The sequence below is a fragment of the Melopsittacus undulatus genome, chromosome 8, assembly GCF_012275295.1.
Source record: "Melopsittacus undulatus isolate bMelUnd1 chromosome 8, bMelUnd1.mat.Z, whole genome shotgun sequence".
NCBI classification, from domain to species: domain Eukaryota; kingdom Metazoa; phylum Chordata; class Aves; order Psittaciformes; family Psittaculidae; genus Melopsittacus; species Melopsittacus undulatus.
Genome location: NC_047534.1, coordinates 4,740,709 through 4,750,978, shown reverse-complemented (window position 1 = coordinate 4,750,978; position 10,270 = coordinate 4,740,709). Strand labels below are relative to the sequence as shown.

At 42.7% G+C, this 10,270-nt stretch overlaps 1 protein-coding gene across 1 annotated transcript; it reads left to right on the top strand.

The window, feature by feature from the left end:
• The first annotated feature begins 122 nt into the window (after positions 1 to 122).
• On the top strand, positions 123 to 9,227 carry BRAT1 (BRCA1 associated ATM activator 1). The gene is made up of 13 exons (XM_034065661.1): positions 123 to 308; positions 555 to 709; positions 1,479 to 1,626; positions 2,528 to 2,900; positions 2,992 to 3,108; positions 4,241 to 4,332; positions 4,564 to 4,682; positions 5,079 to 5,265; positions 5,798 to 5,871; positions 6,427 to 6,529; positions 6,806 to 6,904; positions 7,931 to 8,109; positions 8,293 to 9,227. Exons 1-13 carry the CDS (start codon positions 146 to 148, stop codon positions 9,022 to 9,024), a joined length of 2,541 nt encoding a protein of 846 aa, XP_033921552.1. The 5' UTR covers positions 123 to 145; the 3' UTR covers positions 9,025 to 9,227.
• Positions 9,228 to 10,270: the final 1,043 nt, after the last annotated feature.

Here is a 10,270-nt window from a genome sequence, read left to right as displayed (position 1 = left end):
ATCCTCTGAGCGCGTTCACAACTCGCTCAGTAACAATCCTCCTTGGAAACGGTCTCCTTGGCAACGCCCCCTTAGCCACGCCCCCCGCTCCCCGCCCTTTGCGACACTCGCTTTGCGGCAGGTCCCTCACGGTGCTGAGGTGACCATGTTCTCCCCCGAGTCCCGGTCTTGCCGTCCTGCCATGACCCGCGAGTGCTCAGTGCTGCTGCCTCGCGTCTGCGCTGCCCTGGCCCACCCGCGACAGTCCCGCTACGATGACACCTGTCTAGAGAAGCTGCTCGACTGGTTCCGGAGCCTGACGGCGCTCGGTGAGTGCTCGCCGCTTGCACTGTCGGAGCGGGAGGGAGGAGTGCAGGCCGGGACCCTAGGGCAAGCCCCTCTCAGAGGTCCGGGTCCCTTGGTGACGCCAGAAAGCGCTGTTTGATAGCTGGGTGAGCCCACTGTCGTCTCTTAACTGTTGTGAGGGGTTACAAGCACGTGGGAGTTATGAGGGAGAAGTCCTGGTAGTGACTCTCCATCTTTTCGCTACTCTTCGGCCAATGCCCGGCCGCTAGATCCTAGCGTGGAGCTGGTGCAGGACAACCCCTGTCTGACTGAGTTCATCGCCTCCGTGCTGGCACTGCCAAATCCCAGTCCGAGCATCCTCTCCTTCACCCTGCGGTTAGCTGGGATACTTGCTGCTTCCGAAAGCTGCTTCCAACACTTGCAGGTAAGTTGGCTACACGGGTACCTGCTGCCCTGTGTCTCTTTCCTCCTATGTGGAGGAAAATGTACAGTCTGTTTATATAGCTTATGGCATACATCAGACAACTCAGCAAATGGTGATATGATAATGAAGACTCACCATCATACTGTTCCTTTTCAGTTCTCATGTAGAGTTGCTGGCTTCTTACTTCTGTCTTGCCCCAGTAATACTGTGAACGTTAATATGTAGTGCTGCTCATTTTCACTTCAACACAGAATATGGGATAACATAATCTCACAGCAGTCATTGCAAGATGTATCCCTGGATGGATTCTGTAGATATTAACTGCACTATTGGATGTAGCTTTCCCTCCAGCTTTCCTCAGTTGACAGGAAACCTCTGATTCCCTGCAAAAATGAAGGAGTTTTTTAAGGCCCGGCTTTCTACAATACTATACATTTATAGTACAAAACCTTAAAGACTTTCTTCAGGGAAGAGATGCATACAATTGCATAAAGCAGTCTAATGGAACTGATACACATGTAAGTTGTCACTAGCACCTTAAAAACAAGTGATTTTTGTTTTGGACACCTCTGTTGCTTAGTCTGTGAAAGAGATACATGTTGAGTTTAAGCATGGGCTTCTGAAAAAAATCTATTTTAGGGATATTTCTAGCAAAGAAAGGTTTCACTTAAGTATTGATACTCTTGCCATAGATGACAGAGCAGCCTCTCCACTTCCCTCGAGTCCCTTTGCTTACTGTTTGCTCTGTGTTCTTCTTTGGCCTCCTCAGCAGGAGAAGCTGTTGGTCAGGCTGTTTGGCAGGGATGGGCCCCTGAGCAGCACTGTGTGGGAAGATGCCTCCGTGCGAAGTGGCTGGGTGAATGGTGTGCACAGCATGGTGCAGCACCAGCCTGCTCTCCACTTCCTCTGCGAAGGTGGTGAGTACTTCTGGGACTGGTAACTCCCCAGAGCCTCTGTATTGCTTCCATTCCACTCTGTTATTCAGATGCCAAATAAGAAAGGAGTTTTCATTTACTTAAGATAAAAATAGGCCATTTGTAAAAACCACGTAAGTCACTGAAAGATCATGGGGGGGTTGTTAAATTAGTTATGCAGTTAATTTTTTATTGTTTTTTCCCCCAAATGCTGAGGATGGTGTCCTTTTTAGAGAGAAAAGAGGCAAATCTCATGAAACACATGATAAAAATAGCTTATTAAAAGCCCTCTGTATTCTTATTTGTAACTCTTATTGAAATGTTCATTTCAATATGATTTTAGTGCAGAAAAACAAACCAGGGGCTCATTTATCTCCTAATGCTTGCACACATTAGTATTCCCATTGTTGCTATGCAGGTAAATTCTGCTGTTAACTTTAGAACCCATGTACAGAGGGGCCTGAAAGACTGGATTGGTATTAACATGCAGCATGCAATTTGTACGTGTGGTGGAAAAGTAGTGCTGTTGCTTCCACTGATGTTTTTGCTGCTGGTTGTGCCCAGGGATGGTACAGGCTCATTCCATAAATACAGAGTTGAGCGTGCTATCAACTCTTCTAATATTACTAATGTTATATCAAAGCCATATTCTGTTCTTGAATTACTAAAACACCAGAGGATATGAAAACAATTTTACCTTCTTTTTTGTTTGTCAGTAAGGACTGGCTGACTTTGAAATGCCATAGAGACTACAAAATAAAGTATAAAATTCCCCACCAACACTATTGAAAGCTGTGTGGTACTTGAATTAGGGTAATATATAGTTGGAGTGCAAGAATGCTCCACCTCATGGTAAGAAAGCTGTTGGTTTTTTCCTCCAGTGACTTGTTTTGTTTTCACACAGGAGGCATAGATGTGATCTTCACTCTGCAAGGGGATCCCAGCCTGTTTGTGGCTTCAGCTGCCAGTCAGCTTCTGGTGCACATGCTCACGCTCTCTGTAGAGTCTGAAACAACTAAACCTCTCACTGCAAAGGATTGTGACTGGCCAGCATGTGCCCAAATGATTATAAAGCATATAGAAGATTCCCTTCAGTCCAGCTCTGCTTCTCACATCGAGCAGTCATTAAAACTGTTAACTAATTTGTTTGGCAGCTGTCATGCTCTGTGGACCGAAGCACTTTGGTTAAGGATAGCAAAGCAAATAGAATCCTTTCTGATGGAAGAGAGTGTTCAAGTACAACACATGCTGGCGAATCTTTTGCTTAAAATGTCAAGGTAAAGATCTTCTGAGAGCTTGGATCCAGTGATGAAATATATCTGTTTTCCACCATCTAATAGGATATTGCTTACACTTATTTCTTCTCAGGTCCCCTGTATTTGACACTGAAGGCAGTTTTTGGGCATTGGTGACTTCTGCTTTAGAACACTTAACCCCAGTACAAGCAGGTCCTTTGGCAGTGAGAATTCTGAGGCTCTACAAATGGTAGGACTTCCTGCAATGAAATTTTTGGACTCTGGAAAATGTTTCTGTACTAATATCTTTGGTGTTTTTCAAGAGCAGTATTTTTCCTCACTGCATTTTCCACTGCATTCCTTAATATATAAAACTGGTTGGCAAGAACTGTGGTAGTAGCTAACTTCAGACACTGATAGTAAGAATAATACAGTTTTCAAAAAGGGAAATGAAAGGGACCAGTATCATGTTCACGTGTATACGCTCGCATCTTACCTACAGCCAGCCAATTTCTTCCTGAAATAGGAAAATTATTTAACTTCATACTGCCAAGGTTGACCAAGATGGACACAATTTGACTGCCTGTCAAATCCAGTAGTCTCTGTTCCATTTTTCTCTTTCACAAAAACACTGACTCGTAAGAGCTTCCACTGCTGTCCAGCAGAAGTGTACATCCGGAGACTGTTGACAGTTGCAGAATAACTTAGATTAGAAGGAACTTTTAGAAGTTATCTTATTCAACTTCTTGTTTAGTGTAGGGCTAACTTCCAGGACAGATCAGGTTGCTCAGGGCCTTTGCCATTCAAATGTTGAATATCCCTGAGGCTGAGAGTTCCTGGCATTTTTGGGCAACCTGTCCCAGTGCTTAAACACTTTCATTTCACTATGAAAAGTGTTTTCTGTATATCTAGTTGGATCTACCCTCTTGCAATTGAAGATTCATGTCTCATGTGCCGCTGAGAAGCCTGTCTCTATTTTCACTGTAATCCCCCTTTAGGGTGTAAAAAAGCATCAAGAAATCATCAGATGAATACAGCACATACGGATACTGATTTACAGGCTAAGTAACACCTGGCTTAAGATACAAGGAAGGACATCATTTTGTTGACAAAAAAATGCTTTTCTCTAAATCCCCCTCTTGCACAGAATCCCACTCTGTTTGCATAGCTTGATAAGGCTGCTTCTGAATTCCAGAGCTTTCAGTTAGGCAGGGAATCTCAAAAGGCTTGAACTGCGATAATACTGTAATTGCTTTGTCATTGCTGGCTTGTTTAAAAGCCTGTGTGGAAAAAAACCCAACATTTTGCTCAGCATTTGGGGACAGATTTTGGGAAAGAATTGCAGTGTTCCTGTTTTGGTAACTGCTGTTTCCTCCTTCTAGCCCACAGGATGTGAGGATTCAAGCACTGACTGTTCTACTTCAGCCAATGGACTGTATTTTGAGAGCAGCCTCCCAGCCTCTGGAATACGCAGGTACAGCTATGATAAAATACTGGCAAGCACACTAGCCTCTAACATTAAGTGCAGTGCAGACAAAACTGGAGGAGGAAGAATAGCAACGTTTGTAGTAAACTGCAGCATCCTACTGACAGTTGCATTTGAAAGGATATTCACACTACATCACGAGTATCTTGATTAACTTTAAAAGTCACAGTCCTTTGTATTCACTTATAACCCAAGCTCTTCCCTTCTTTCATCCTCTAGGTTTGTTGGATGAGTCTGTTAGTGATCCCATCACTATTGAAAGTCTTCTATCCTCCAAGTCATCTTGTGTTAGTCTCCTCTGTCAGACCCTCGCTCATCTGAAGGAGCTGCTGTCTCTGGTAACATTCAGAGAAATTAAGAAAGCCTTGTTTTGGTATCAAATTGATTCTTGAAAACCAGCATTAATATTGGTTGCAGAGTTTTGCAGTAGAGGGACTATACTTAGTTTAAAATCCATCTTCACATGCTTTGTTACCATACTTCACTGCAATTATTGATCCAGTGGAAAAAAAACATAAACTGAACTGCTTTCCCAAGCAGTGAGAAGAATCTTGTTCCATCTGTGCCATAGCCCTTGGGAGAGAGCAAGATAATTTTTAGTTATTAGCATTATGGTACCTTAAGAACATACTAAAAATAGCAATTTTTGCTGCCTCCTGACCAAAAACTTCTGCTTTGTATGCATACTTGAGACTTTTGCTGGAAACTTCTTTTCCTTTCTCCCATCCTATTAGGTTGATTTGCCCATGGATTTACCCTCTACACCTTTACTACGCTCTCTCATGACAATACTACAATTCTGTAATGGCTTCCTGAGTCCAGCATCTCCTCTGGGAAGCACAGTAAGCCGGATCTTGATCAATAGCTTCAGAGTACAGAGGTCAGCTCTTGATGTCCTAGCAGCACTCTCAGAGCAAAAAGGTGAGTTGATGTTTGCATTTTAAAAGTATTTTATCTATTTTTGCAGAAAAATTTTGGAAATACTCAACTATTCTGTAGTTGCTGAATTTTTCATTCCCTTTCACTGATATTTCTGAATAAAGATCATAGAATCATAGAACAGTAAGGGTTGGAAAGGACCCGAAGATCATCTAGTTCATATTCCCCTGCCGCAGGCAGGGATACCACACACTAAACCATATCACCCAAGACTCCATCTAACCTGGCCTTGAACGCTGCCAGGAATGACCACTTCCACCTCTGAAATTTGTTGTTTCCAGTTCTTCTTACTGTCTTGGCTGAACTTTTTTGTTCATGAGCTAGAGCAGGTAATGCTATCATTTAGAAGGTTTTAGTGGGTGTGAAAAACTGGATGTTTCTCCTCTAAGAACTATGCTTGCTTTCTTCTCCAAAACAGTTTTATAATCCTATGTCTTTATTTCAGCAGCTGGATTGCAGTTCAGCTGCTCCGTCTCTTGGTATTGGTCCTTTAGTTTTGCTGTGTATGTTTCAGGCTGCGACACACTCATAGGAAGTGTATTTGATGTTCTTCTGGCATACCTGGAGAGTCCAAACACCAGCTCTACTGTGAGTATAGAACTATGGAAAGATCCAAGTCTATTAGTTTGCCCCAGTGGGATGTAGTTCTGAGAAGCTGTCTGACAGTAGTTGTTTCTTAGTATTAGAGTAAGTAGGAGACTTGTTTTGGTTCTACATGGTTTGCAGGAAATAGCAAAAATTCTAATGAGCAGGTAACTGAGTCTTGAGTGTTCTTGAACAGATGGAAACCATCATGTCTAAAAGTAGTGCCAACATACTCACTTGACATGTTCCTTAAGTATTGAATTCTTTGCATTAAGGTGTTTTGCTTTCTTGCTTTGTTTTGTTCGACTGATGACAACTGCAGATCAAACAGTGGAGGTGCTAGAACTTCAGAACATTAAGCTGAGAACATTCACTTTCTAGGAGTTTGTTAGAAATGCTATAGAAGCACCATTTATTTGTGGCTTCTTAATAAAAGAAGTGTATGTACTTGTTTATGCCAAGAATTTCACTTTAAGATTGAAGCTAAGCCAGATTTTACCTTGCACAAAGGCAACAATGCCTCCCATAATGAAGTAAATCTGCTTTATATTGTGTCAGGTTCTAAAGACAACATTTCAAGCTACATCCAAGTGGTTGGTGCGCTTACAGGAAGTGTCCTGCTCTAATGGTCAGTGGCAACAAGCTGAGAAGATTTTGGAAGGTAAGAAAGCTGTTCAAGTTGGGATAAACAGCAGCTAGTGACATATGCAATATCTGCTCTTGCTTATCTTTCCTGCCTAAAGCACTAAAATTCATTTGTTTGCAATTATGCTGACTAGATGTAGCTGCCCAAGTAGTGCTTTGAAGAACTCTGGAAGAAGCACAGAGCAGCAACAAAGGGATTGCATCAGATTAAATGGTAGAGAGGTTGTACAACAACTACTTCAGCAAAGCTTGTCTTTCATGTCCATTCAAGCTTGTCACTTGGCTTTTACAGATGTGTTTCTGGTGCTGCAGAAGCGTTTGTGCAGTCCTTGCTGGGAAGTAAGAGATTCTTCTCTGGAGTTCCTCACTATCCTGATTAAATGCTTGACAGGTAGGTGTAGAGATCTAATGCTTCAGATTGAAGGAGTGTTTCTTTTAATGTTACGAAAGTCAGCCAGGCTGATGAAGCATCCTCTGACATGTATCTAGAGGACTAAGAAAAGAGAAAGTGTCAAGAGTTTTACTCTCTGATCATGATCAATATCTGACTAAAAGATTAATAACCTCATCCTGCTGTTCTTCTGAATTCAAATGGCTGTGCCCTTCTTTTGGTCAGTTAAACTGGGGGGTGTTAAGACAGTCATGTAGAGACGTGTATGTCAAGGCAGGCAATGATGCTTAATGGCTGATAAAACCTTCCCATTTTTCCTGTTTGCTCTGCAGTAGAGCATGCTCAGTTTCACTCAGCAGGCTGGGGTCTGGGCTATAGAAGGCTAAAGGCCTCAATCTGCTTTGCATGCTTTAGATTAATTACCAGTGTTTCCACTTCACTGGTAGCTTAGGCTTTGCAGCAGGTAGCACTAAGGCGATGCTCATTCTGTTACAGTAGCTCTGTGATGTTGGGAAAGAGGGGGATGTTGTCAACTACTGTTGTCCCTAGGGCACAAAGAAAGTATCCAGCACACTCAGCTGCTTTAGCAGTTTACCCTGAAGCCACTTTCAGTGCTGCAGTTACATTATTTTTCTTTGCCATATGCCTGGAGAACAAGGAAGGAAGACTATTTTTTCCGCCTTTAAGGAAAGGCAAACGTTTGATGAGGCTGAAACCATGTCCCCACTTGCAAGGAGAAAGTTTTTTCTTGCCAGTAGAACAACTGTAAATTGATTTTTCCAAGCTCCAGTGTCTAGCAGGGCTTGACTCAAAGTCACCAAGCTGATGGAAAATAGGGAGCCTGACACAGAGCATCTGTGCTCTGGTGAGCAGCTGCCTGGTCTCTGCAGTGGCTCAGCTCACTGGCAGCTGTCCCTGCAGTCAGTGGGCATCCTTGTATGATGCAAAGAACTGTTTGCATTGGAAACAGTTACGTGCTTTGAGAGAATAAAGCCTTGCTTCTTTGGGTTACTGTCTTGTTTACAGACCAGGATGAGTTCAGGCAGTCTCTCCTGTCTTCAGAGGTGCCACGGCTTACAGAAAATCTTCTGGAGGATCCAGAAAGCTATGTGCGAGCAAGTGCTGTGACTGCTGTGGGACACTTGGCCTTCATTACTTACTTTGCTCCAGAGTCACCTGTTGTAGAGAATCAGTGTAATAAAGAGGTATGATGAATTTGTGTAGTCCACCGCAGAACTGAGCAGAACTACACATCAGTTAACCTGTGAAGAGAAAGTAGTACAGCAGTAATCTTGTCTCATGCAGGAAGATCTCACAGTAATGAAAAGACTTGTTTCTTTGCATGTTCCTCCCTTCATTGTGCTTCCTTTTTGTCTTTCTACATTTAGAACACCATAGCAAAGCTTCAAGAAATCCTGTCAACAGACCCAGAGGGCTTTCCTAGGAGGGCTGTCATCAGCATCTTCATAGAGTGGGTGAGACAAGGCTGCACAGGTCAGCTGGAAGATACAGAGCAGTTTGTCTCTAGAGTGATCCAAACAGTGGAGCACGACTTAGACTGGGAAGTCAGACTTGGTGGTTTGGAACTGATTGACATTTTCTGTCATCATGCATTTTGCCATTTTGGGCTTCCTAAATGCCCATATGCTCCTGTCTCATCTGCAGTCACGAGTTCCATTCATCAGAATGAGGTACTGCAGATACTTTGCCGAGCAAACCTCTTCAGCTTTTTGTTTCGGTCTTTGTGTGACTGTGACCAGCCAGTAGGTCAGAGAGCCTGTGATTTACTGCTTAACCTAAGGATTAATTTCTATCCAACTTTTACCCCAAGGGATTCACGAGAGACTGAAGATTCACCTGTAGGACGTAGCATTGCCTGGTTACAAAGGACACTAAGGCAGGGTTCTCTGGCCAAAACCTTCCCCACAGATGGTGGTAATGGAGTAGATTTCCAAGATCCAGAGAGCATGATGATAGCTTTGGGTACAATAGACTTAGAAGAGCTACGTGATGAGCTAAATAAAAGTAGTGACCACGTAGAGAAAAGCCCTCAGTCTCTCTTACAGGACATCCTTGCTACTGTGGGGACCATAGAGGAAAATGAAACCGACTGTTACTGAAGATAAAGTACCTTTTGCTTTGAGGGAGCAGTTTTTAAGCAGTTTTCTTCTGGAGGAGAACTTTTTGCTACCATGAAGTCTTTCTTCAGAGAGGATGGAAAGAAGCGTTACACTGAATAGAGAAAAAGATTGTTTCGTTAGCTTTTAAAGGAGGTAGAAAAATCCTTGTTTTAATACTGATGTTAAAGTGTTGTTTCCAATAAACTGTGATTTGTTTTTCAAGTAAACACATAAAGAAATGCTCTTTTCTTTTTTCTTGAAGTACTACCTCTTCTAAGAAAGCACCAGCCTGTGCCTACATAAGGAAACATTTAGAAAACAGCAACTGAAAACAAGTTGTTGCATGCTCCTTTTAGAGCCAGAGTAGCTAAAACTGATGAAGACTTGGTTTTAAGGGATGGATGTTTTGACCAGGTCTGTATCGCCATTGAAAAAGCGGAGTTCTCTGGTTCCCTGCTGCATTTTGAGGTCTAGAGCAGAAGGTGGTAGTTAAGGAGTCAAAAGCTGATCATTCTTAATATTACAAGCTTTCTTCCATAGATAACATAGTTGTTTGATCTCAGCAGTGATACTAAAAAGCTGACTTTGCATTTAATGAAAGCCAGAAACAAGTTAGTTTTGCTGAATTCTTCAAGTGCCCCTACTCTCTATTCCTGAAGAACTAGAATAGCTTCTAACTACTAAGAGAAGCTGTTGCCAGCACCTTTTTCATGATGAAATAGATCTATGCCTAGCTTTGGTAACCAGTCAGAAAGCAGTGTTGCCATTCACACTATAGTTGCTGTTGTCCAAGCAAAAAAAATGCCAATTTGTTTAGAAACTAAGGGAATATTGTAGTTTGTAACTTACTCCAATGTCTTGCCACTTGCTAAGAAGCTTCCTGAAACATATGGGTTAAAAAAGAGGAGTACAAAAGGAGTACCTTTACCAGTAGGTCAAGCCATGCTGTATTCCTTTCCAGCACTATTACTAAGCATCCTTTATCCTCCCACAGCCTATGTAGAGGCAGAACACAACAAAACTTCCACAATCTCCTCCCTCAGTGTTATCCCTGCAGCAGTACAATAGGATGAGATGTACTTTGAACTTCTTGCTGCTGAGGTTGAAGGTTTACTCTGTGCCTTTTAATGGAGTCAGCACACTTAGCATGCTACGCACAGCTTTGTGTGTGTCAGAGCCCCTAGGTGTTGTACCAGCAGCTGTTACTAGGAGAAAGTAGCTCTGCTTCTGCTACCTGAGCAGGGTC